Raw genomic sequence first — 27,693 nt, forward strand, 5'->3', positions numbered from 1 at the left:
CCTGACAAATTTACGTTTGGCACTGAATTCCCATCTCCCTTCTAATCCTCTTCCCGGTTCCCAACCTGTCCTGTCTGCCCCACGGCACCTTTTCTCAGAGGACTTCTCAAACGCTCGTCGCCCCGGCCACCCTCACCCGCCCCCCCGCCGCAGGAATCCTTCCCTCTGGGTTGTCCCTGGCATTCCTCCCCTGGATCCTCCTTGACGCCCCCCCCGCCCAATCCCCGCTCCAGCTGCTCGCCGACCCCCACCTCGGGACCCGGGGCTCCGGGGACGGTGGCGACCCCACCCCGGGGCGGAAGGGAACAGGGAGGCGGTTGAGGGTGGCGACGGGAGGGACCCAGAGACCCAGAGACGGTGACGAAGGGAACAGAGTGACACGGAGACAGACGAGGGGAGAGACGGAGATGAGGCCGGCAGAGACGGAGCAAGAGGGAGACGCGGAGGGAGACAGCCTGAGTCCAGAAGCTCCACAGGCAGAGACCGAGGGGAAAGTCCGGGGGCGGGGGGTAGGGAAGGGACGGGGGAAGAAAGAGGGGAGTTTTGAGTTCTCGGCCCCATGGTCTCCATCCATTCCCCACCTCCCCGCCCACAGCCACCATAACCTCCGTCCTGACCTCTGACCCTTCGCCCCCCCGCCCCGACCTGAGACTCCTTGGCACGTTTTGGGGAGGGGCCTGGCTCCGGCCCCTCGGCTCCCAACCCGGGTTTGGCACAGATGGCCGCTGGTGAGAGGAGGGAGAGACAGAGAGAGATAGAGAGAGAGAGAGAGAGAGAGAGAAAGAGAGAGAGAGAGAGAGAGAGAGGAGGCCTGACCCTTGCTGGTAGCCCCAGGGCTCCCGCAAACATGCAGGGGGGCCCATTCAGGCTCCAGCAACAACGCAGGGGTGGGGAGGGCGGTTGGGACGGGGTGGGGGGTGTTTGTACAAAATAAACCGCTCTGTCCGTTTCCCCCCCGCACCCTCCATCGATTTCCGGGCCAGGGACTGGGGAGGGAGGAGCCTGGGGTCGGGGGATAGGGGAACGGAGAGGGGCCTGGGGGTCCGAAGGAGAGGGCATTTACGGGAGACGTCCGCCCGGCCTGCCCGGCCCGTGTTCGTGACTAATACCCTGCGTGGGGCCGGGGAACACGCCTCCCCGTGGCTTAGCGCGTTCCACCCGGGTGTCGGGGGGTGTCCTGTCTCCCCGGCCCGCGGTCCCGTCTCTTCCCGGGACGGGCCGTTCTCCGGGAGGGCTGCGGCCCCTCGGCCCGGCCCGTGGTTGGAGGGGACGGATCTCACGGATCTCGGGCCGGGCGGGAGAGGGTCCTCGGAGGCCCCCTCGAACGGGCCGGGGCCGGGGGTCGGACCGCCCCCCTCTTCCTGGGAGCACAGTCTGCTGAGGACGGCCCCCGAGGTCCCCCCGCCACCCGGCGAGGACGCGCCTTCCCGCGGGGGAGCCCGGCCGGGTCCGGGCCCGGAGTCCGCCTCCCGGGAAGGCCCCCCTGGGGTCGGCGGGGAGACACGAGTCTGTGGGTACAAAACGCGTCTCCCGCCGGGGGGCGGGGGGGCGGGCGCGGGGGAGCCCCCGTGGAGGTCCAGGTCCCCGCCCGGGGGCAGAGGGGCCCGGCGGCCTCTCGACCGGGAGTCCCCGGTGGGGAGAGGCCGCGAGCGTGTCGTCCCCCCTCCCCCTCCCCTTCCCCCCCGGGTCCGGGGCTGGGGAGGGGCGGGGGGGCGACGGGCCCCTATACCCGGGTGGTGGAGTGGGGGTGGGGCAGCGTGTTGTTGTGGCCGGCGGGCGGGGGCGGGGGCGGCGGGAAGGGGCCGAAGGGGTGCAGGCCCGGGGGCGGGGGCCCCAGGCCGGCGGGCAGCAGCGTGATGGCGCCGGGGGCCAGCAGGGGCACGTCGTCGGGGGCCCGGCGCAGCGCCAGGGTGTAGTCGGGCGGGCAGGCCGGGCGCAGCCCCTCCCCGGGGTCCCCCGCCGCCCCGGCGGCCCCCCGCTTCAGCTGCAGCGACACCAGCTCCTCCTCGGCCCCGGCCCCCAGCAGCTCGTGGGGGGCGGCGGGGAGCGGGCCGGCCCCGGGGGGCCCCCCGGCCCCGGCCCCCGGCGGGCTGAGGCGGCGGCGGAGCTCGTGCCGCCGATCCCGCTTGTAGTAGAGGGCGGCGAAGGCCAGGATGTTGAGGAAGAGGAGGGAGGCGCCCACGGCCACGGTGACGCTCAGCTCGGCCGAGTAGTCCCGCGTGTCGCCGGGGAAGCGGTCGTAGGCCCGGGGGCCCAGGCCCAGCTCGGGCTCCGGGGCCGGGGCCGGGGTCGGGGCCGGGGCCCGGCGGGTGGCGGCGGGGGCCGGGGGCCCCCCGGGCCGGGGCGGCCAGCGGGTGGCGTGGGGCGGCTGGCGGGTGGTGGTGGTGAAGATGTCGGCGTGGAGGTTGTGCAGGTGCGGGACCAGCTCCAGCCAGAAGGCCACCTTGTTGGCCCGGTAGTTGTCGCGGACGCGCGGCTTGAGGCCGATGTGCAGGTACTGCTTGTCCTTGCTGTTGAACTTGGCCCACACCACCTCCTCGAAACGGTTCGGCTTCGTGTGGATGAACTTGGTGTCCTGGGGGACCGGCTGGTTGGGGTCCCTGTGGGCGGGGGCCGGGGGGCCGCCGCGGCGGGGAGAGAGGGGACGGTCAGAGGAGCCGGACGGGGGCGGGGGCCGGGCCCGACCTCGGACCGGGGGACGGTCGGAGGAGCCGACCGCGGGCGGTGGGGCGAAGCCGAGCTTCGGCCGGGGGCCGGGGAGGACGCGGGGGGAGAGGCACGCGGAGATGGGGGCGGGAAGACGGAGGTGGCCGGACTGATTGCGAAGTGGAGCGGAGACGCAGAGAAATGGGAACCGAGAGACAGAGACGGCTGGAGGGACGGAGAGGGAGGAAGATAGGGATGACGAGACAGGGACGGGTACGGGGGCCGAGGGACAGAGGATGAGAAGGGGAGAAGTGGGACCGAAGAGACAGAGACGACAAGGGAGATTGAGAGACAGAGACGATTCCCAGAGAGATGGGAATCAGGAGACAGAAACAGTCGGAGGGATTGAGAGAAAGAAAGACAGAAATGATGAGACAGAGACAGCTGGGAGACTGAGAGACAGAGAGACCTAACAGGGAGAAATAATAATAATAACGATGGTATCTGTTAAGCGCTTACTATGTGCGAAGCGCTGGGTTAGATGCAAGGTAATTAATGTCCCACATGGGGCTCACAGTCTTAATCCCCATTTTAAAGATGAGGGAACTGAGGCACAGAGAAGTTATGTGACTTGCCCAAGGTCAGAAATGGGGAGGAAGAGACGGAGACAGCAAGGGGGATTCGGAGAGATGGGGATGAAGAGGCAGCCCTGACCTCTCTCTCTCCTTCTCTGAGGCCTCGCATTTCTTCCTGCCGTCAGGACTTCTCTACCACCGACACCTCAAACTTAACGTGTCCAAAACAGAACTTCTCATCTTCATTCAGTCGTATCTCATTCGATCGTATTTTTTGAGCATTTACCGTGTGCTTCCCTCCCAAACCCTCTCCCGCTATTTCCCAACACCGTAAACTACACCACCACCCTCCCTACCTCACAAACCCCCGACCGCGGCATTATCCTCCACTCATTTCTCTTATCCAACCCGCCTATTCCATCTGTCACCAAATCTCGCCGGTTCAACCTGCGCGACGTTGCTAAAATCCGCCCTTTCCTCTCCATCCAAACTGCTATCCAAGCATCCTGCCTCGATGACTGCATCGGCCTCCTCGCGGACCTCCCTGCCTCCTGTCCCTCCCCACTCCGGTCGCTACTTCACTCCGCTGCCCGGATCATTTTTCCACAGAAACGTTCGGTCCCCATCTCCCCACTCCTCGAGAGCCTCCAGGGGTTGCCCGTCCACCTCCTCATCAAACACAAACTCCTCACCATCGGCTTTAAAGCCGTCAATCCCCTCGCCCCCTCCTACCTCGCCCGGCTACTCTCCTACTCCAACCCGGCCCGCACACTTCGCTCCTCTAACGCCAACCTACTCACCGTTCCTCGATCTCGTCTATCTCGCCGACTCCTTACCCTCATCCTGCCTCTGGCCTGGAATGCCCTCCCTCTTCGTATCCAACAGACCACCGCTCTCCCACCTTCAAAACTCTCCTAAAATCCCATCTCTTTCCAAGAGGACTTTCCCAATTAAGCCCTCTTTTCCCCTATTCCCTTTAAGCATTTGATATTCACCGCACCCACGGCCCCGCGGCACTTCTGTATATATCCATACTTGACTCAGATTGATGTCTGCCTCCCCCTCAAGACGGTAAGCTCCTTGTGGGCAGAGAACGTGTCTACCAATTCTGTTGTATTGCACTTCCCCGAGTGCTTAGTACACTCTTGCACGCAGTTAGCGCTCAAAAAAAAACCTCGATTTGATTAACGGGAGGATTGTCAGGCAGAGGATGAGAGGCAGACTGGTAGGAATGAAAAGCCAGAGAAGGCTAGAGGGATTGAGAGACAGAGAGATGTGAGGCAGAGAAATAGGAGTGAAGAGACAGAAACGGTTGGAAAAGACTAAGGGGGAAAAAGGCCGGGATGAAGAAACAGACAGTTGGAGGGATTGAGAGATGGGGATGCAGCAAGACATGGATAGCGCAAAGGTCTGGGAGTCGGATGAACTGGGTTCCTCTCCCAGTTCTGTCACTTGTCTGCTGTATGACCTTGGGCAAATCACTTGACTTCTCTGTACCTCAGTTACCTCATCTATAAAATGGGGATTGAGCCTGCGAGCCCCATATGGGACAGGGACTGTGTCCAACCTGATTAGCTTGTACCAACCCCAGCGCTTAGAACAGTGCTTGTCTCACGGAAAGCACTTAGCAAATATCATTATCACTATTATTATTAGACATGGAAAAGTGAGACGAAAATAGTGACGAAGAGACAGAAATACTTGGAGAAACTGACAGGGAGAAAGGGGGATTGAGAGACAGAGAATGAGAGGCAGAAAAGTAGAAATGGAGGGAAAGAGAAAGCTGGAAAGCTTGAGAGACAGAGGATGACAGAAAAAGAGGAATGAAGAGACAGAGACAGCTAGGGAGACAGATAGAAAGGGAGATGCAACACGGAGAAATGGGAACGAATGGAACGAAGAGACAGAGATAGCTGGGGGGATTGCCAGAGAATGAGAGACAGAGAGATAGGAATGAAGAGACAGAAACAGTTGGGGAGAATAACAGGAAGAAAGGCAAGGCAGAAGAAACAGAGACAGTTGGAGGGATTGAGAGGCGGAGGATGAGCAGAGAGATAAAAATGGAGAGACAGAGACAGCTGGAGAGCCTGAGAGGGAGAGGGTAAGAGATTGAGCAAGGGGACTGAAGAGACGATTGGAGGGATTGAGAGGCGGAAAGATGCGAGACAGAGAAATAGACATGAAGAGACAGTTGGAGAGAGCTTGTCGTGGACAGGGAATGTGTCTGTTGTTGTAATGGCCTCTCCCAAGCGTTCACTAGAGTGCTTTGCACACAGTCGGCGCTCAATAAGTATGACTGAATGAGTGAATGAATGAACGAATAACTGAAAGATTCAAAACAGAGTCGGTCGGAGAAATTGAGAGACAGAGGAAAAGGAATGAGAGACGGAGCCAGTGGAGGGAGGAAGAGACAGAGGCAGTTAGAGGGATTGAGAGACAGAGGATGAGACACAGAGAGAGAGGGAGGGAGAGATAGAGACAGTCAGAGAGACTGTGAGACAGAGACAAAGGCAGTTGGAGAGGTTGAGAGACAGAAAGGTGCGAGCCAGAGAAATAGGAATGAACTTATCGACAGTTGGAGAGACTGAGAGAGAGAAGGATGTCTGCTGTATGACCATGGGCAAGTCACTTCTCTTCTCTCTGCCTCACTTACCTCATCTGTAAAATAGCAATTAAGACTGTGAACCCCATGTGAGACTGGGACTGTGTCTGACCCAATTATCTCTGTATCTACCCCATGCTTAGTACAGTGCCTGGCACATAGTTAGCCCTTAATACCAAAGTTATTATTATTATTGGAGAAAGAGAAATAGGAACGAGAGACAGTGGGAGAAGGAGCAGCGTGGCTTAGTGGAAAGAGCACAGGCCTGGGAATCGGAGGATCTGGGTTCTAACCCTGGCTCCACCACATATCTGCTATGCGACCTCGGGCAAGTCACTTTGGTTCTCTGGGCCTCAGTTTACCTCATCGGTGAAATGGGGATTCGATCCCTGTTCTCCCTGCTACTTGAGCCCGTCTTTTAGACCGTGAGCCCGTCGTTGGGCAGGGATTGTCTCTATCTGTTGCCGAATTGTCCATTCCAAGCGCTTAGTACAGTGCCCTGCACACAGTAAGCGCTCAGCAAATACGATCAAATGAATGCTACTCAGACTGTGAGCTCCAGGTAGTAATAATAATAATGAGATTATTTGTTAAGCACTTTCTATGTGCCAGGCACTGTACTAAGCGCTGGGGTGGATCCAAGCAAATCCGGTTGGACACGGTCCCTGTCCAATATGGGACTCACAGTCTCAATCGCCACTTTACAGATGAGGGAACTGAGGCACAGGGAAATACAGTGATTTGTCCAAGGTCACAGAGCAGACAAGTGGCAGAGCCGGGATTAGAACCCATGACCTTCGGACTCCCAGGCCCGGGCTCTAGCCACTATACCATGTTGCTTCCAGGTAGGAGGGGAGCCGTGTCCAACCCGCTTTCCCCAACGTTTAGAACGGTGCTCGACCCATAGGAAGCGCTTAACGAGTACCACGGTTACTGAGAGGAAGAAAGCAGTAAAGAGACAGAGGCAGCTGGAGGGATGGACGGACCGTGGATGAGAGACAGAGAAATAGGAATGAGAAGACAGAGACAGCCAGAGAGACTGAGAGACAGCAAGTGAGTGTGAGTGAGCGTGAGAGAGTGAGTGAGAGCCTAAGAAATGAAATCAATCCATCAGCGGTATTTTTTGAACGCTTGAACTAAACGCCTGGGAGGGGACAAAACAAGGTAGCCGACACGTTCTCGGTCCGCAACGAACTTGAATCGAGAGGAATTGCTAGTTCCAGGGGTATTCTTACCCTTCGTCTTGCTGCCATTATTTATAAACGATGTGTGCCCGCCTGTATTCCCCGTTAGTCAGCCCATGATATTTATTGAGCGCTTACTGCACGCAGAGCACTGTCTTAAGCATTTGGGAGAGTACGGTATAATAATGTGGGTATTTGTTAAGCGCTTACTATGTGCAGAGCACTGTTCTAAGAGCTGGGGTAGAAACAGGCTAATCAGGTTGTCCCACGTGAGGCTCAAAGTTAATCCCCATTTGACAGATGAGGTAACTGAGGCACAGAGAGGTTAAGTGACTTGCCCACAGTCACACAGCTGACAAGTGGCAGGACCTGGATTCGAACTCATGACCTCTGACTCCCAAGCCCGTGCTCTTTCCACTGAGCCACGCTGACAATATAACAGACACATTCCCTGCCCCATTAGAGTCGTTGGGTTTCTTTAGGGTAGGGTCCGTGTAGTATTAGGATTAGCATTTATTGAACACCCACTTGGGGTGGTGCACTGTACTAGATGCTTGGAAAGTACAGCATAATGAAGTGACACACCTCCTGGTTGGCTGTCATTCGTATTTATTGAGCGCTTACTGTGTGCAGGGCACTGTACTAAGTGCTTGGGAGAGTACAATATACTCTTCATAAGGAAATAGAAGCGGCCTGACCTAGTGGAAGAGCCTGGGCGTCAGAGGACCTGGGTTCTAATTCCGGCTCCGCCACGTGCCTACCGCGTGACCTTGGGCAAGTCGCTTCCTTTCTCTCTGCCTCAGTTTCCTCAACTGCAAAATGGGGATTAAATCCTACCCCTCGAGACCGGATGCTCGTTGCAGGCAGGGAATGTGCCTGTGGTGACGTCGTCCCCGAAACGCTTAGGACAGTGCTCTGCACACAGTAAAAAGTCAATAAATACGATTGATTGATTCACTGATTCTCCCTCCCACCTAGACTGTGAGCCCCATGCGGGACAGGGAATGGGTCCAAATCGATAACCCCATATTCCCTCCACCCCCGTGCTTAGAACAGCGCTTGGCACATAGTAAATGCTTAACAAGTACCGTAATTATTATAAGGCGCTTACATTCTAATGGGGGAAGACAAATAATAACAAAAATACATTCTGAACCACAGATCCCAAAGTGAATCGAGCAGACAGACAGACAGACACAAGTGCTAAGGAGGATTAAGTGCTAGAGTTGGCGGAAGGGATGACACGGATCAGGATGCTGGGAAATCCAGGACCTTCAGGTTGGTCATCAGGTTGTCCCACTGGGGGCTCACAGTCTTCATCCCCATTTTACGGATGAGGCAACTGAGGCCCAGAGAAGTGACTTGCCCAAAGTCACCCAGCTGACAAGCGGCAGAGCCGGGATCAGAGCCCACAACCTCTGGCTCCCAAGCCCGGGCTCTTTCCATTAAGCCAGGCTGCTCCTTAATAATAACAACAATAATAGCCCCTCTGTTGTACTGCACTCTGCGAAGCAATTAGTACGGTGCCCTGCCCCCGGTAGGCACTCAATAAATAACCGTTGACCGATTCTCGTCTTCCCTGCATCACTCTCCTCCTCTCACACCCCTTCCCCTTGGGTCCCCCCTGCCCCGGCCCCTCCGAGCCCCGACCCAGTGACCGAGGCCCGTGACAACATCGAGGTCATCCTCGACTACGAAACCGTTCGGTCCTTGTCTCTCCTCTCCTCAAGACCTTCCCGTGGTTGCCCATCCACCTCCGCCTCAAACAGAAACTCCTCACCGTCGGCCTTAAAGCCCTCAGTCACCTCGTCCCCTCCTACCTCACCTCGCTGCTCTCCTACTCCAACCCGACCCGCACACTTCGCTCCTCTAACGCCAACCCGCTCCCCGCCCCTCCATCTCGTCTGTCTCGCCGCCGACACCGACCCCGCTCCCACGTCCTGCCTCCGGCCTGGAACTCCCTCCCTCCTCATGTCCAACGGACTGTAACTCTCCCCCCCCGTCAAAGCTGAGAAGCAGCTTGGCTTCGTGGCAAGGGCCCGGGCTTGGGAGTTAGAAGACGTGGGTTCTGATCCTGGCTCCGCCACTGTCTGCTGTGTGACCTTGGGCAAGCCACTTCATTTCTCTGTGCCTCAGTTCCCTCATCTGTAAAAAGTGGATTAAGACTGTAAGCCCCACGTGGGACAAGCTGATTAACTTGTATCTACCACAGCGCTTAGAACAGTGCTTGACACAGAGTAAGTGCTTAACAAATACCATAATAATAATAATTATTATTATTGAATACCACTGATTGATTGATTTGATGAATCGTGACCTTGGTAAGTCACTTTGGTTCCCTGGGCCTCAGTTATCTCATCTGTAAAATGGGGATGAAGACTGTGAGCTCCATGTGGGACAGGGACTGTGTCCAACCCAAATTGCTTATATCTACCCCAGGACTTAGAACGGTGCTTGGCACATAGTAAGTGCTTAACAAATACCACAATTAAGCAGCACGGTGTAGTGGATAGAGCACAGGCCTGGGAGTCAGAATAATAATAATAATTATAATTATGATGGTATTTGTTAAGCACTTACTATGTGCTAAACACTGTTCTAAGTCCTGGGGTAGATACAAGGTAATCAGGTCGACCCACGCGCAACTCACAGTTTTAATCCCCATTTTACAGAGGAGGTAACTGAGGCCCAGAGAAGTGAAGTGACTTGCCCAGAGTCACACAGCTAAGTGGCGAAGCCAGGATTAGAACCTCCGACCTCTGACTCCCAAGCCTGTGCTCTTTCCACTAAGCAATGCTGCTCCTCCCCGGTTCGTGGGTTCTAATCCTGCCTCAACACTTGTCCGCCGTGTGACCTTGGGCAGGTCACTTGGCCTCTCTGGGCCTCAGTTCTCTCTTCTGTAAAATGGGGATTGAGACCGTGAGCCCCACATGGGACAGGGACTGTGTCCAACCCAAGTTCCTTGTATCTACCCCAGCGCTTAGTAAAGTGCTTGGCACATAGTAAGCACTTAACAAATGCCATTATGATTATTATTATGAAGTCAATACCCTAATTCTTCTCCCTACTCTGCACTTGCTTCTTGCATTTATATATTTGTGTCCAGCCTCAGCAGTTGAGTGTAGGTGTATGTTGACTCTTCCCATGTCTAACTCCCTCATTAGTGTGGGTAGGAAATGGGTCTTGTTCTTCTCCCAAGCGCTTACCTCCTCTGTAAAATGGAGATTAGGACTGTGAGACTCATGTGGGACATGGACTGTATCCAACCTGATTACTCTGTATCTATCCCAGCGCTTAGAACCATGTCTGGCATATAGTAAACGCTAAACACGTATCATTTTTCTTTTAAAAAACAGCGCAGCACATTCCACTCTCTAGACGCTCAATAAATATAAATCCTATTATCACTTAGTACAGGACTTCTTCACCCAGTAGGCTCAAAAATGTTCCCGACGGATTGAGCGGCAGAGTGGAAGACAGATAGGGAAGAAGACAAGCCAGAGTGATTGAAATCCAGAGAGAAATGAAGAGAGACACTGAGGTATCAGGAGAGAGAGAGACAGCGGATAGAGACAGTGGGACAGAGAAAGACACAAGGAGAGAAACAGAGACAGACCCAGAGACCCGAGAGAGATCAAGAGGCTAAGAGGAGCGGATGGCAAAGAAGGAAGGACGAAACAGAGAGAGAATAAGAGAGAGAAAGGGAAACAGCATGGCCTAATGGCTAGAATTTGGACCTGGAAATCAAAAGACCTGGGTTCTAATCCCGGCTCTGCCACCTGTCTGCTGTGTGACTTTGGGCAAGTCACTTCACTTCTCAGGGCCTCAGTTCCCTCATCTGTAAAATGGCGATGAAGACTGTGAGCCCCATGTGGGACACGTCCGACCTGATCATCTCATATCTACCCCATTGCTTAGTCCCTGGCACATAGTAAGCACTTAACAAACACCATACAAAATAAGTAACTAAAGAGATGTAGATGGTGGTAGAGAGATACAAATGAAGAGCCAGACATGACTAGAGAGACTGAGAGACCCAGCAAGAGGCAGAGAGGAAGAACGGCAGAGAGCTAGAGAGCCCTCGAGGTACTGAGAGACACGAAGAGGCGGGGGCATTGAAGAAAGACAGAGAGAGAAGAAAAACAAACCACTGGAGAGTTTGGGAGAAGCAGGGCGGGGCTGAGATGAGGAAAGGACACAGAGAGATGGAGAGATACCGAGAGATACAGAGGAAAGACAAGATTCGATTCAATCAATCGTATTTGCTGAGCGCTTACTGTGTGCCGGGCACTGTACTGAGCGCTTGTGAGAGGACAACACAAGAATATAACAGACACATTCCTGGCCCCCAATGAGCTCACGGTCTAGGGGGGGAGACAGACATTAATAAAAATAAATAAATGAGGGATATGGACATAAGAACTGAGGGGCAGGGGGGCAGTGAATAAAGGGAGCAAGTCAGGGCCACACAGCGGGGTGGGAAAAGAGGAAATGAGGGCTTAGTCAGGGAAGGCCTCTTGGAAGAGATGGGCTTTCAATAAGGCTTTGAAGGGGGAGAGTCACTGACTGTCTATGAAAAGGAAGGGCGTTCCAGGTCAGAGGCAGGACGTGGGCGAGAGGTTGACGGCGAGACAGATGAGATGGAGGTACAGTGAGTAGGTTGGCAATAGAGGGGCGAAGTGTGCGGGTCGGGTTGGAGTGGGAGAGCAGGGAGGTGAGGTGGGAGGGGGCGAGGGGATCGAGGGCTTTAAAACCAATGGTGAGAAGTTCCCCTTAGAGGTGGAGGTGGATGAGCAACGACTGGAGGTTCTTGAGTGGGGAAACATGGACCGAACGTTTTTTGTAGAAAAATGATCCAGGCAGCAGAGTGAAGTATGGACCAGAGTGAGACAGGAGGCAGAGAGGTCAGCAAGGAGGCTGATACGGTCATCGAGGCAGGATACGATAAGCGCTCGGTTTAACATGGTCGTCTGAATGGAGAGAAAAGGATGGATTTAAGCGACGTTGTGAAGGTTGAACGGGTAGGATTTGGTGATGGATTGAAAATGTGAGTTGAATGATGATGATGATGATGACGATGGTATTTGCTAACCGCTTACTACGTGCCAGACACTGTACTAAGAACCGGGGTGGATACAAGCAACTCACGTTGGACACAGACCCTGTTCCACGTGGGGCTCACAGGCTCAATCCCCGTTTTACAGATGTGGGACCCGAGGCCCAGAGAGGTGAAGTGATTTGCCCCAGGTCACACAGCAGCCAAGCGGCAGAGCCGAGATCGGAACCCCTGACCTCCTGACTCCCAGACCCGTGCTCTATCCACTACGCCATGCTGCTTCTCTGTGAGAATGAGAGAGAGGAGTCAAAGATAACGCCGAGTTTAGAGAGCTGTGTGAAGGGAAGGAGAGTGGTGCTGTCTACAGTGATGGGAATGCCACGGGGAAGACAAGGTTTGGGTGGGAAGATAAGGAGTTCTATTATGGACATGTTAGGTTTGAGGTGATGGGAGGACATCCCAGTAGAGATGTCCTGAAGGCAGGAGGAGATGTGAGACTGCAGAGAGGGGGAGAGATGAGGGCCGGAGATGGAGATTTGGGAATCATCCGCATAGCGGTGGTAGTTGAAGCCATGGGAGCGAATGAGTTCTCCAAGGGAGTGGGTGGGGATGGAGACTAGAAGGAGACCCAGAACTGAACCTTGAGGGACCCCCAAAGTCAGGGGGTGGGAGGCAGAGGAGGAGCCCGCGAGAGCGACTGAGAATGAACGGCCGGAGAGATAGGAGAACCGGGAGAGGACAGGGTCAGTGAAGCCGAGGTTGGATAACGTTTCTAGGAGAAGGGGGAGGCCGACAGCGTCAGAGGCAGCTGAGAGTTCGAGGAGGATCAGGAGGGAATAGAGGCCGTTGGATTTAGCGAGAAGGAGACCATATGTGACCTGGGAGAGGGCGGTTTCTGTGGACTGAAGGGGACAGAAGCCAGATTGGAGGGGGTCAAGGACAGAGTTGGAGGAGAGGAAGCGGAGGCGGCGGGTGAAGACGACTCGCTCAAGGAGTCAGGAGAGGAATGATAGGAGAGACACGGGCTGATAACTGAAGGGAGCCGTGGAGTCGAGGGGGGTTGTTTTTTTAGGACGGGGAGACGTGGGCATGTTTGAAGGCAGTGAGGAAGAAGCCACCGGAGAGTGAGATTGACAGAGACACAGAGGGAGTCAGAGATGAGGAAAGGACCCAGAGGGATGGAGACAACTAGAGAGACAGAGAGAGGCAGAGACACACAGATGAAGACGGAGACCTGGAACCACTGGAGAGACTGACAGAGACACAGAGGGAGTCAGAGATGGAGCACGGCCTAGTGGATGGAGCTCGGGCCTGGGAGTCAGAAGATCTTGGGTTCTAGCCCCGGCTGTACCACTTGTCTGCCGTATGGCCTTGGGCAAGTCACTTCATTTCTCTGTGCATCAGTTCCCTCATCTGTAAAATGGGGATTGAGACTGTGAGCCCCACGTGGGACAGGGACCTTGTCCAATCAATCCAATTTGCTTGTAATCACTTAGTACAGTGTCTGGCACATAGTAAGCACTTAGCAAACACTATTATTATTGTTATTATTATGACAAAAGGGCACAGAAAGCTGTGCCCCCTTTGGGCTTTTGATATTCACCCAACCCTCTTCCCCACAGCACTTATGTATATATCTATAAATTATTTATTCATATTAATGTCTGTCTCCCCTTCCACACGGTAACCTCGTTGTGGACCGGGAACGTGTCTACCGTCTCTGTTGTACTGAACTCTCTCGAGCGCTTAGTACAGTGCTCTGAACATAGTCAGAGCTCAATAAATACCGCTGATTGAGACAGAGGCCGAGAGGGAGACTCAGAGCCGCAGAAAGAGACACAGGTGACAAGAGGGGATCCTCTAGACTGTAACTTCGTGGTGGGCAGGAATTGTCTCTGTCACTGTATTGTACTTTCCCAAGGGCTTAGCACAGTGCTCTGCCCACAGGAAGCACTCAATAAATACGATTGAAGAGGAGCAGAGAGAGGGAGAACGCTCGAAGGACTGGGAGACGCAGAGACAGAGATGAAAACACGGAGAGAAGAAAACCACTGGAGAGATCGAGAGAGTCAAGCTGAGGGAAGGACATGGAGAGATGGAGGTGGCAAGGGAGCTTGAGAGATGCAGGAAAAGACAGAGACGGAGAATGGGCCCGGAGGGACCAGGTCAGAGAGCGAGAGGTGACGGAGAGAGAGAGAGACACACACACATATCCACACATACGAGACTTGGAGAGACAAGAGGAACCCCCTGTATCGTTCTCTTCCAAGCGCTCAGTCAGTGCTCTGCACACAGGAAGCGCTCAATAAACGCCATCGCTCAGTTGAGCCCAAGAGAGGTAAGGGATTGGGAGGGAGGGGTCCGTCGTCCTCTCCTAGGCGTTCGGTCCAGTGCTCTGCACACGGTGAGCGCTCGACAAATACCGTCGCTCGACTGACCGACTGAGCCCGAGGGAGGTCCGGGAATCGGGGGGTGGGAGGAGGACGGGAGTCCCCCGTCTCCCGGTCGGGCCGCCGCCGCTCACCCGGTCTTGGCGAAGTTGGTCCAGTAGGTCATGACCACGGCGCTGAGCATGACGTCATTCTTGGAGAAGTTGCAGGGGAAGAGATCGGTGGCCCCGACCATGGGGACCCCGAAGACGTAGGGGAGCTCGTCCCCGTGGGCGGCGTCCGCCCACTCGGGCCGCCCCTCGGCCTGGCAGTGGTGGTAGAAGGTGTAGAAGTAGACGGGCGACTGGTAGTCGGCGTGGAGCTTGGCGGTGGCCACGGCCGGAGCCACCCACTGGTGGTCCGTGAAGAGGGCCAGCAGGGTCTTCCTCCGCGTCTCGCCGTTGTCGCGGTCGGCCCAGTCCGTGTACATGAACTTGATGGTCTCCCGCAGGATGTCTTTGCCCTCGGGGTAGCCGTACAGGTTGTCCACGAAGTTGGACACGGTGAAGTCGAAGTAGCTGGCCGAGATGCCGTCCTCGCTCTCCACCGAGTCCTCCACGAACTTCAGCCCCTCGCCCTGGTTCACGCCGATCAGCATGTCGTAGTTCAGGAACTCGCCCTGCTGCATCAGGATCTCCGGGTCGTCCGGGACTACGTCCCCGTCCACCACCGGCCCGAAGGCGATGTGGTACCTGCCCGGGGCCGGCGGGAGGGGAGACGGCGGGCCCGGGTTTGGGGGTGAGAATAACCACAATCACTACCACTGCTAACAGTAACAGCCGTGGCATTTGTTAAGCGGCACGGCCCGGGGGCGAGAGCGCAGGCTTGGGAGTCAGAGGACGTGGGTTCTAATCCCAGCCCCTCCGCTTTCGTTCAATCGTATTTCTTGAGCGCTTACTCTGTGCGAAGCACTACACTAAGCGCTTGTCTGCCGTGTGACCTTGGGCAAGTCCCTTTACTTCTCTGGGTCTCAGGTCTCTCTTCTGTAAAATGGGGATTAAGACTGTGAGCCCCATGTGGGACAGGGACTTTTTCCAACCTGATTAGCTCAGATCTACCCCAGGGCTTGGAAAAGTGCTCGGCACATAGTAAGCTCCTAACAAATATAGTTATTATTATTATGCACCTACTACGTGCCAGGTACTGTACTAAGCCCAGGTCTCATCCACTTCTGTGGTGCCTCAGGGCCTCAGCTGCCGGGGGCAGGAAACAGGACCCAAGTGAGGCCTGAGGCCTAGCGCCGCCCACTCGCCAACTACGAACCTTCCGGCCTTGTCTCGACACACAGGCTCTTTCTGTCCCGCCCCAGGCTCCCCGCACTGCGGGTCCTCCGGGTCTCAATCCAAGTGTGTCATCCCCCTGCAGGCCCCAAAGCGTCCCGGGCCCTTCCCCCGACCCAGCTCGAGTCTCCTCCCCTGAAGGGTGCCGCCTACCGGGCGGGCTGGACGTCCTGGTCCACCAGCTCCCGCGAGGACTTGCGCCTCAGACACTCCACGGCCTCGGCACTGTCCGCGTAGTCGCAGCCGACCTTGGCGGCCAGCAGCCGGGTGTACTTGAGCGGCTGGTAGTTGACGGACCAGCTGGAGATGGCGGTGCCGCTCTGTGCGATGGCTTTCTGGAACAGGCCTGGGCGGGGACGGAGGGGGAGGAGGGGGCGGGAGGCTGAGGAGCCTGGTCCTCCCGGGACCTGGCGGGGAGTGGGCGGGCGGACGGAGAGCGGCGAGCGGGGCGGAACGGCGATGGGGCGACCGGGGACAGGAGAAGGGGACGCCTGGGGCCGTGAGGCGGTCCGAGGGCAAAGGGGTTGGATAGGGACCCGGACGGGGGTGGGGGTGGAGGGTGGAGGTGGTGTAAAGGGGAAAATATGGGAGATAGGAGGGGAAGGAGCCCAAGAAAGGAGGGGCCCCCAAGCTCCTGGGTGAGGGAGCCAAGGACACGGTCCCAGTCCCAAAGTCCCCAAGACACGAAGATGGGGACCCTGGCACCTCTGGGGTAGAGATCTAGGAGTCCCAGTTACCACCCCCCCGACCGGGTCTCTGGGGCAGAGATCCCGGAGTCCTGGTCCTGCCCCCATCTCAGATCCCTGGGGTAGAGAGCCAGGAGTCCTGGTTACCCCCCAGGTGTCTGGGCCAGAGAGCCGGGAATCCTGGTTCCCCCCCAGGTCTCTGAGGTAGAGAGAGTTCCGGGAGTCCCGATTCCTCCCAGGTCTCTGGGGCAGAGATCCCGAAGGCCCAGTTGCCCCACCCCGGGGAGGGCTGGAGGGAGGTGGGGGGGAGGGCAGCGGGGGGCAGGTGATACGTACCTTCCGAGTGGTGAGAGAGGATGAGGAGGTTGACGCAGGAGGCGCCCGCCCCGGAGCCAAAGATGGTGATGCGCTCGGGATCCCCGCCGAAGTGTCCCACGTTCTCGCTGAGCCAGCGCAGGGCCTGGATCTGGTCCAGGAGCCCGTAATTCCCCTTGGCCGCCTGGTCCCCTGTGCTCAGGAAGCCTGCGGGGAGGGGCACGCGGGGGGAGAGGGAGGGAGAGAGGACAGCCACCGCCTTGAATTTGTAGAATGCTTTTTCCCAGCTTTCCAATCGAATCGAAAGTATGTACTGAGCGACTGCTGGGGGCAGGGCACCGTACTGAGCACTCGGGAGAGCTTATTTAGGTCCTGGAGAGGATAATGGAGTTGGCACACCGGCCCCGCCCTCCATCCACCCTCTGATTTTGCAAACTAATCAAAGTTTGCGATCTAATGCATTCCGAACTTTATAATTTCATTTTTTTATGGTATGCGTTAAGCGCTCACTACGTGCCAGGCGCTCTACCGAGCACCGCGGTAAAATACACGCCGATCAGGTTGGACACAGTCCACGTCCCCCGTGGGGCTCACGGTCTCGATCCCCGTCTTACAGACGAGGCGACCGAGGCTCAGAGAGGCGAAGCGCCTCACCCGGGGTCAGCCGGCAGACGAGTGGCAGAGCCGGGATCAGAACCCGTGACCTCTGACTCCCGGGCCCGTCGTATCTACCCCACTCGCTCTGTACTGGGTTGGGGGGTAGATGACAAGACCGTGGGTCCCGTCCCCCGGCCTCCCGACCCCTTCCCCCCGCCACGGGGGGATCTCCTGCACACGGTAAGCGCTCGGTAAACATCACTGACCGACCGACCGACTCTCCGGCCCCAACCCGACTCCTCAAGCAGCGTGGCTCGGTGGAAAGAGCCCGGGCTTGGGAGTCAGAGGTCACGGGTTTGAATCCCGGCGCTGCCACTTGTCAGCTGGGTGACCGTGGGCAAGTCACTTAACTTCTCTGTGCCTCAGTTACCTCAACTGTAAAGTGGGGATTAAGACTGTGAGCCTCACGTGGGATAACCCCATTACCCTGTATCTACCCCAGCGCTTAGAACGGTGCTCTGCACATAGTGAGCGCTTAACAAATACCAACATTATTATTATTATTCCCTTCCCCACCCCCCAGAGATCTCTTCTCCAGCCCCCTCCTCTGCCAGGCCCACCCGTGGGAGACCCACCCTCTTTTCCCACCTGCCCCTTCCCACCTCCCTCCAGGCTCCTGCAGCCCCGCCCCTTTCCAGCCTGACCCCTCCCACCTCTCTCCAGGCCCCACCCCGTCCCCACCTGACCCCTCCCCCATGCCCTCTAAGCCCCGCCCCCTTCCAGCCTGACCCCTCCCACCTCTCTCCAGGCCCCTCCCCTCCCCCCAGGCCCTCGAAGCCCCGCCCCTCTCCCCGCCTGACCCCGCCCACCTCCCCAGGCCTTCTAATAATAATAATGTTGGTATTTGTTAAGCGCTTACTATGTGCAGAACACTGTTCTAAGCGCTGGGAGAGACACAGGGTCATCAGATTGTCCCACGTGAGGCTCACGGTCAATCCCCATTTTACAGATGAGGTAACTGAGGCCCAGAGAAGTGAAGTGACTTGCCCACAGTCACACAGCTGATGACCTCTGACTCGAAGCCCCGCCCATTTCCCAGCTTGACCCCGCCCACCGCTCTAGGCCCTTTGGCCCCCCGCCACCTTTCTCACTCGACCCCTCCCCTCTCTCCAGGCCCCCTCTCCGCCTGACCCCGGCCCCGGCCCCTTGACCCCGGGCCCCTCACCGAGCACGCCGAGCCGGTAGTTGAGCGTGACGACGATGACGTTGCCGTAGGCGGCGAGGACGGAGCCGTCGAACATGTTGCCGGTGCCCTCCATGTAGGAGCCGCCGTGGAGGAAGAGCATCACCGGCTTCTTCCCGGAGTCCCGGATGTCTGCGGGGGCGGAGGCAGCGGGGGTCAAACGCACGGCTGGGTGGGCTCCGCACCGGGGCCCGGGGCCCGCGGGTGGGAATCCCACACGGGGGGTCGGGCTGGGAGTGGGAAGGGGCGTCTCTTTGGAAGTCGGTTGGGGGTAGGGAGACAAGGGGGGGGAGACCCCAGATGGCTGCTCAGAAAGGTCACAGGCCCGACCGGAGTGGGGTGGGGGTCCCAGCTACCTTCCAAGCACCCCCATCCCTCCCCCATCATTCCCAGAGACCCCCGATCCGGACTCTCCCCTCCCCGGGCCCTAATCCCACCCCAAGCCCACCTTCCTGCAGCCCCCGCCGAGCCCCAAAGCAGGGGTCGGGAACCTTTCCGGAGAGAAGAGCCGAACCAAATGAACCGCCTGCTGTACCAAAAGCCAGTCATACCACAGGAACACACATTTAACGCAGTTTATTCCACCGTGACCCTCAACGTCCGGAGGCCTCGTCCCTCAGTCAAATCGATAGGGATTTAGGGAGCGCTCCCTCGTGCCGAGCGGCCCGGAGGAGCGCAGTCGAGTGGCCTAGACGCACCCCTGCCCCCAAGGAACTTCCAGTCTCGGAGCGGCGGCTCTCCCCGCTTCCCGCTGCTCGAAAGCCACGTTCGGCTTCGAATTTGGCTTCCGGGCCGAAGGGAGCGGACTCCTGCCCTAGAGAGGCTTCGATCCGTGCCCTTCTCCTCACCCGCCGCAGCCGGAAACGCCATCTAAGTGTCAGAGAGGCCGAGCGGCTGGGAAGGGAAAATAAAGCTCCCCACAGAGGGCAGATTCTCCATCTGCTACCATCCTAAGGGAAAGAGCCCGGGCCCGGGAGTCAGCGGACCTGGGTTCTGCTCCTAACTCCACCGCTTGCTTGCTGGGTGACCTCGGGCAAGTCATCTAACTTTTCCGTCCTTCAGTTTCCTCCTCTGTAAAATGTGGATTTGACAGCCGTTCCCCCCTCCCCCTTAGACTCCGAGCCCCATGTGGGACGGCGGACTGTGTCTCACCCGATGACCTTGTACCAATCGGTCGTACTTATTGAGCGCTTACTGTGTGCAGAGCACTGTACTGAGCGCTTGAGAGAGTACGATATAACAGAGTTGGTAGACACGTTCCCTGCCCACAGTGAGCTTCTGTCTACCTCAGCATTTAGTGCAGTGCGTGGCACCTAGTAGGAGCTTAAACAAACACCAGTTATTATTATTATTATTATTGTTTAGCAGGGAGGATCTGGGGAGAAGCAGAGAAGCAGTGTGGTCTAGTGGAAATAGCCTGGACCTAGGAGTCAGAGGACCTGGATTCTAATTCCGGCTCTGCCAATTGCTTGTTGTGTGACCTTGGGCAAGTCACTTAACTTCTCTGTGCCTCAGTTTCCTCAACTGTACAGTGGGGATTTGATACCTGTTCTCCCTCCTTAAGACTGTGAGCCCCCTTGCAGGACAGGAACTGTGTCTGACCGGATTAACATGCACCTACTCAGCATTTGTTTGCCAAATCAATCAATCAGTGGTATTTGTTGAGCACTTACTATGTGCAGAGCACCGTACTTAGCGCTTGGGAGAGGACAATACGACCGAACTAACAGAAACGTTCCCTGCCCACCATGAGCTTAGAATAATAATTATGATTTTTGTTAAGCGCTATGTGCCAGGCACTGTCTTGAGCGCCGGAATCTAGAAGGGGAAATGGACACGAATATAAATATGTAAGTAAGTCATTCTGGAAGAGGGGAAGTTATGAGCCTTAAACTAGTAAGCGCATAACAAGTACCATTCAACAGACAGACCATCTGGGGGCCAGCTGGGCCTAATGCTTATACAAAACATCACAGTTATCATTATTTAGGGGGAAGGATCTGGGGGCTGGCTGGGCCTAGAGAGAGAGGGTCCGAACCAGCCCCCAGCAGTTTTCGTTCAATCCATCGCATTTCTTGAGCGTTTATTTTGTGCAGACCACTGGTACTAAGCACTTGGAAAGTACCATTCAGCAATAAAGAGAGACAATCCCTGCCCACAGTGGGCTTACATTTTTATGCCAGATGGTCCAGTTTTCCAGCTGGCCTGGACCCCTGCCATTTTTTTTTTTTTTGGATTTTCAGTGTCAAGCCTCCCTCTGCCCAGTTTCCAGTGCCCAAGTCCTGTGACTCAGACGCTGGGCCGGACTTCACTCTGACCTGGGAGGGGGAAATGGCCCTGGCTCTGGAGTAAGTATGGAGGCACCTTGGGTTCAGAAACCCCAGAAGAAACTTTCTAGGTGTGCACCAATATGCCCAACTTCCGGAAGAGAACGCCCATAGCATCATCGCCCTATACTGCGGGCCCAGCAGGCTGTTAGCGGCCGCCCTGAGCAACGGACACAAGCCCCCCAGCCCAGGCCTCCCTCTTGGGCTGGTTGCTGGGGGCAAGGGGGCCTACTGATGGTTGAGGTCCAGAGGGGCCCGAGGCCCGGTCGTTCCCTCACGCCACGCTCCCCACCGGTGACACCGGAGGCCCCAAGACCCGTGACCTTTCCTCCGTCCTGGTTGCTGGGGGGCGGGAGGAAGGCCACCCCCCCGCCCCGCCCCGCCCTGCCCCGCGAGACATGGGACTTAAGGCCTGAAGCCTGGGACCCCCAGACTTTCCCTCTGCCCCTGCTGGAGGAGGGGACAAGCCGGTGTGAGCTATGGGGGTGTCGAGCCCTGGGGTCCAGGGGGACCCCCAGGGAGCTCCTGTCTTCTCCTCCCCGCCCTACTTCCTTTCTAGGTCACCTCCCTGGTAGCCATAGCAACCCCCAGCCTAATTAATCCAGTGCGAGGAGGCGGGCAGAGCGGGGCCGTCTTAATGAGGCTGACTGCTGCCCCTCCCCCCGCGCCCTGGCCTGGTTTGGGGTCTTCCCCCCGCCCCGGGGGTGCCCTTCTCTCAATCTGCTTCCTAAGGCCTAGGCCTCTGGCCTCCTGCACGGTCCCAGTTGTTTCCCTCGTACCTCAGTCGTTCCCGCATTTTCACGCCTCAAGGACCCCGCCCTTCGCTTAACGGGTCCGCCCCCCCCTTTGCTCCTTGCCCCCTTCCCCCTCCTCCTCCATGGCCCCCCACTGACTCCAAATCCCAGCAGGGGAGTAGGGGGAGATGTGGTTGGGGACCCCACCGACCCCATGACCCCGTGACCCTTCACACGCCAACTCTCCCCCAAACTCTCTATCCCCAAATAGCCAGACCTATCGAGCTCCCAAAGTCTCAGCTCCCCCAGATCCCCCCGACCTTGCGCTCCCCAACCCCAACCCAAACGCTTCATCTGGGAGGTCTTCGCCTCCATCCCTCTGCCCCTGGGCACGACTGCCCCGTCTCCCCTTCTCCCAGTAGCACACTGGCTCCGGGGAAATCTAGGGAAGGCGTCGCCCCTTCCTCCCCCTGCTCCTGCCAGTTCTCCACGGCGGGGGGACTTGGTTCTATTCTGCTCGCTCTGCCCTCGTCAGAGGCAGCTATACCCTCTGACCCCCCTCGCGCTGGACTCCCACACCTCAGCAGGCCAGACAGACTCTGAGAATGCTGAGTTTCCCAGCAGACCTGGTGATGTGCTACAGGGTTGTCACTGAGGGCCAGGGCAAGACCAGGTGCTGAGACCTCCGCCTCAAGAAAAGTGTAGTTTACCCGACGGGCCCCCGAAGCCTCTGGGCAGTCCAACCCTGCCGCAGTTCCCCAGATCTCCCCCAAAGACCCCCACGTCTTGGCTCTCGCCCCGTCCCCTCTTCCGCCTCCTCCTCCTCCCTTCTACATTCCCCTCCCCGATCCGCGTCCCCCGCGTCCTCCGCTTCCCCCGCTGGGACACCCCGGTTTCCAGAGAGGCCCCCTACCTCCCCTCCCCCTCGCCATGGACGGGGACGGTGGGCACTCGGGCACTGTGGGTGGGAATCCGAAAGAATGCAAAAGCAACCGAAAAACAAGATCAAGAAAGAAGAAAGAAAGAAAGAAAGAAAAAAAGCCAGAAGCTCTCGGGTGGTTTGGACAAGAAAAGAAAAAAAAAACTTTTTTGGGGGGGGCGGGGCGGGGGAAAGAAAAAAATATTTCCTCGTTTGTGGGATTGGTGGTGAAATTTCAGGTTTGGGAATCACGATGTTAAAAAGGCCCTGGACTTGTCCCTCGTTCTGGACATCTTTGCTTTCCAAATGGTAAATGTTCCATTATTGGGTGTTTTTTAAAACTTTCCATTCTTTTGGGTTCGCCAAAGTTTTCCAATTTCCTGACTTTTTTTAAGTCTGAAAATCTGGTTCAACCTTTTCCCATCTTTCAAATGCTTCGACTTCCTGCCGGGTTCGCCCAATCTAGCCGCATTTGCCGATCTGGTTCCGAAACCTCAGCCGTTTTCAGCTTCCCAATTCCCTGCCGTCTTCCCTCAAAATTCAGGATTTTCCCAATTTCACACTTCTCCCCAAATTTTTAGTCTCTTTTTCTCTTCCGTGGGCTCTCTGTGTATTCCGGACGGGAAAATCTTCCTGTCCTTTCCCAAAGTCTACTTTTCAGATTTTGCGGACGTTTTCCTTGCAAATATTTTCCAAATGGTCATTTTGGGTCCAATCGCCAAATATCTTGTTTCTTTATAACTGTTTCTTTGTAACCTTATCACTGTTCTTATTGTTATGGCCCCACTTCAAATATCTCCCACTAAATTTCTTCACTTTCTAAATTTCGATTTTCATCCAAATTTTCCAGGTTTCTCCCCCTTCCCTCCACCCCCATCCAATTTTCCAAACTGGTTCCAAATTTCCAGAATCTCCAAATGGCCCGTTCTGGAATCCCTTCTCCTCTTCCCCGATTTTATTTCCCAGAATCTTTCCCTTCTAGTAGGGGCGGTTGAGGGCCGGGACTCTGGGGTTCGGGGGGCCTTTGGGGGCGGGGGGGGAGGACGACAGGCGGGCGCCCCATGCGGTTCGGCGGCGGCGGAGAGTCTACCTGCGTCTGGCTGGGGCGGATTGAGCGTCGACTCGTCACGGGATTTGGGGAGCCGACCTAAGACCGGGAACACAAAACAGAGAAAAAAAAAAAAAGGACCATTTGTTGGGGGAGAGGCGGGGGTGGAGGAAGAGGGGTGTCGGGATGGGGTTGGGGGTAATGTTTGGGAGGAGATCAAAACCAGGGCCCAAAAAAAGCAAGAAAAAGGAAACAAGAGGGGGGTAAAAAAAAAAAAAAGGCAAATCCCCCCGGATCTGCCCCCCCCCGCCGGAAAATCCAAAAAGGCCGCCGGGGCGGGGCGGACGGGTGGGGGTGGGGGGCGGGTTGCGATGGCAGTGCCTTTGGGTTCGGTGCTGGAATCCCCTTCGGAGCTGGAAAGGCAAAGAGCGTTAGAGGCGAGAGGGCGAGGGACCCGTCCTGTTCACTTCTCCGAGAGCCCCCCAACCAGGGCCCCTTCCCCAGCCCGAACCCTCAGAAGGGACGGCGGTGGGGGGGCCGGAGAGAGCGGGGACGCGGGCATCACCACGTGACCGGAGCGGGGGGAAGGGCAGGTGAAGGGGACCCCGAGTATCCCCTGTCTGCTTCTTGGAGGAGGGGAGGGGGAGAAGATGGAAGGGGAAGGGTGAAAACAGGCCGAACCCCCTCCCCATCCTTCCTCTGCCCCGTACGGCCCCTTCCAGGGGGTCTGAGGCTCCTTGGGGAAAGGGCTGGGCCTTCCTCTGGAGCACCTCCCCCTGCCTCCCATCTCCTCAGCCGATCCAGAGATCTCCCGGGGCCAGGCCCGGGGCCGGGAGAGCGGGGGTCGAGGAAGACGACTCCCTCCGACTTGGGGGAGCAAGGTGGGAGAGGGAGAAGGCGCTTTCGGCCCCCGCTCAACACACACGTACGCACGCACAAACACACACACATTTCTGGTTGACCTTGTCCTCTTATTTATGGGACCCAGGCATCCGGTCCTCTCACCCCACGTCGACCCGACCTGACCCACTGCCCCAGGCGCTGCTCCCTTCAGGGACCCGGGCATCTGCCCCTGAGCTCAGCTCCCAGGCTCGGTACCTGGCACCCACCAGTAACCCAGCCCCACAACGCCCTGGAAATGGAGTAAGCGGGAGAGGACGCGGGGCGAGGGGTCTCGGGGCGAGAGGAGCCCCGAGTCAAGGAGAAGAAAGGAAAGGACGGGTGGAGAGAGCGGCGGGTGGGGCGGGGGAGGTAGTCTGGTCAAGAGGGAGGGCGGCGGAGGGGAAGACCATGAGGGTGGAGGAGATATTTACGCTCTCGGTGGGGCAGATTGGCACGGTCGGTGGGGGGATGTCGGTCTGGTCGGCGGGGAGATGTTGGTGCGGCCAGTGGGGGACGTTGGTGTGGTCGGTGGGACGTTAGTGTGGTCAGCGATGGGACGTTGGTGCGGTTGGCGGGGAGATGTTGGTATGATCGGTGCGGGGATATCGGTGCGGTCGGTGGGGGGACATTGGTGCAGTTGCGGGGGGATGTCGGCGCAGTCGACGGGGGACGTCGGCATGGTCAGTGGGAAGAAATTAGTGGGATTGGTGAGGGGACGTCGGCTTGGTCGACGTGGGGACGTTGGCAGAGTCAGTGGCGGGGACATTGGTGCGGTTGGTGGGGGATGGTGGGTGGGGGGTGTTGATGTGGTCGGTGGGAAAACATTAGCAGAGTCGGTGGGGGGATGTCGGCGTATTCGGTGGGGGGATGTTGGCGTGGGGGGAAATTGGTGCATGGCGGTGCAGCGGGTGGAGGACTTCAGTGCGGTCGGTGAGGGGACGTTGGTGTGGCCGGAGGGATTTCAGCGCGGTCGGTGCGGGACGTAGGTGTGGTTGGCGGGGGGATGTTGGCCCGGTCAGTCCGGGGGGTTGGCACATGTTGGCGCGGTCAGCGGGGAAGCGGCGTGGCCTAGTGATAAGAGCACGGGCTTGGGAGTCGGAGGATGTGGGTTCTGATCCCGGCTCCACCGCTTATCTGCTGTGTGACCTCGGGCAAGTCACTTCACTCCTCTGGGCCTACGTTACCTCATCTGTAAAATGGGGATGAAGACTGTGAGCCCCAAGTGGGACAGGGACTGTGTTCAACCTCGTACCTCCCCCATTGTTTAGAACAGTGCTCGGCACACAGTAAGCGCTTAAGAAATACCATCATCATTATTTTTATTACCGGGGACACTGGCGCGGTAGGTGGGGGGATGTGGGCATGGTAGTTGGGAGAAGTTGGTGCGGTCGGTGGGGGACATTGGCATGGTCAGTGGGAAGACACTGGGGGGTCGGTGAGGGGATTTTGGCGTGGTCAGTGGGGGGACACCGGTGCGGTTGGTGGGGGATGTCGGTGCGCGGTTGGCGGGGGAATGTTGGTAGGGTAGGTGGAGGACGCCGGCGTGATCTGTGGAGAAACCTTAACAGCGTTGGTGAAGGATGTTGGCGCAGTCGGTGGTGGATGTCGGCGTGGTGATCGGGGGATGATGGCTTGGGGACTTGGGGCGACGCTGGCACCGCCGGTTGGGAGAGTTGGCGCAGCCGGTGGGGGATGTCAGTGCAGTCAGGGGATATCGACGCAGTCAGGGGGTGATGTTGGCACGGTGGTCGGGGCGGTCGGTGGGGGATGTCGGCATGGCGGTCCGGGGGGATGTCGGCACTGTTAGTGGGGAGATGTTGCCATGGTCGGCGGGGGTTGGTGTAGCGGGCGGGGGGATGCGGGCACCGTCGGCGGAGGATGTCGGTGCGGTCGGTGGGGGACGGTGGCGCAGTCGGCGGGGGATGTCGGCGGGGTCAGCGAGGGAGGTCGGCACGGTCGGCCGGAGGGACGTCGGCACGGCCGGCGGGGGACACCGGCGCGACGGGCGGGGAGGCGGCGCGGCGGCTGAGGACCGTCAGCACGGTCGCTGTCTGCGGGGGGGCGGTCCGCGATCCGGCCGGGAAGACGGCAGGTGCCCGCGGACGGCCTAGGCCGGCGACGGGGGCGGCGCGCGGGACGGGTCGAGGCGGGGCTCCCGCCGGGGGGGAGCGGCGGGTCGTCGGCCCGGCCCGGCGGCGAGGGGAGGAGGGTGCGAGGAGAGCCCCCCGCCGCCCCCCGCGGCCCCCTTACCGTCCTCGGTGGGCACATAGAGGTTGAGGTAGAGGCAGTCTTCGCTCTGGTTCTGCACGTAGCCGGCCGCCACCTCCAGGTTGTCGGTGAACCAGACGGGCAGCATGATGGCGGGCAGCACGCCGTGCAGGTTCTGCGGGCAGACCGGGGCGAAGGCCGTGGCGTTGCGGACCCCCGGCCAGGAGGCGGGGGCCTCGGGGGGCTGGAAGCGGCGGCCGCCCACGGGCGGCGTGGCGTAGGGCACCCCCAGGTACTGGACCACCGGGCCCAGGATCTCATTGTTCAGCTCCTTCTTCACGCCCCGCACTCGGCCGTAGGCCGTCCCCACCACCGGGTACTTGTCCGTTCCGGGCCCCGGCCCAGCCCCGGCCCCCGCCGCCCCCGGCCCCAGCAGCCCCAGCAGCGCCAAGATCCACATGCTGGAGGGGGGGCTCCGCCGGCCCCCTCCCTGTCCCCCCCCCCTCCCGCCCTGCCCCTCCCTCCCGGGAGGGGAGGGATGGAGGGGGGGGGAAGGAGGAGCTGGGGGGGCGAGGGAGGGGGCGAGGAGGGGGGGAGGGGAGAGGGAGTGGGGGGGACGGGGTGGGGGAGGGATGTTGAGGGAGGGGAAGGAGAGGGGGCCGGAGAGGTGGGGAAGCAGAGGAGGGAGTGGAAGGGGTGGGAGGGGAGGGGGAAGAGGAAGGGGGCTGAGGGTCGGGCGAGGGGATGGGGGATCAGTAAAGGAAAGGGGAGAGTCTATTGCGCTCCATCGGGTGGGGAAGAGGGGCCCGGGGCGGGCGGGGGAAGGAGGGTCAGGGCGCTGGGGGAAGCGGTGGCGGGGCGGGGATGGGGGAGACGGGCCACACAACCTGGATGGAGAGAAATGGGGCCAGAGGGGAGGGGGGAATGGGGAGAGGAAGAGGTCGGAGAACCGGCCGGTGAGA

The 27,693-nt window shown here is 58.3% G+C and overlaps 1 protein-coding gene across 1 annotated transcript; it reads right to left on the reverse strand.

Annotated features, from left to right (window-relative positions):
- Positions 1 to 1,723: 1,723 nt before the first annotated feature.
- Positions 1,724 to 27,146, reverse strand: NLGN2 (neuroligin 2). The gene is made up of 7 exons (XM_029056207.1): positions 26,774 to 27,146; positions 23,684 to 23,740; positions 18,596 to 18,745; positions 16,795 to 16,980; positions 15,926 to 16,118; positions 14,588 to 15,184; positions 1,724 to 2,600 (listed from the first exon to the last, which is right to left on the reverse strand). The coding sequence occupies exons 1-7, from the start codon at positions 26,877 to 26,879 to the stop codon at positions 1,724 to 1,726; spliced, it is 2,166 nt and encodes a 721-aa protein (XP_028912040.1). The 5' UTR covers positions 26,880 to 27,146.
- Positions 27,147 to 27,693: the final 547 nt, after the last annotated feature.

This window comes from Ornithorhynchus anatinus, chromosome X5 (assembly GCF_004115215.2).
Source record: "Ornithorhynchus anatinus isolate Pmale09 chromosome X5, mOrnAna1.pri.v4, whole genome shotgun sequence".
NCBI classification, from domain to species: domain Eukaryota; kingdom Metazoa; phylum Chordata; class Mammalia; order Monotremata; family Ornithorhynchidae; genus Ornithorhynchus; species Ornithorhynchus anatinus.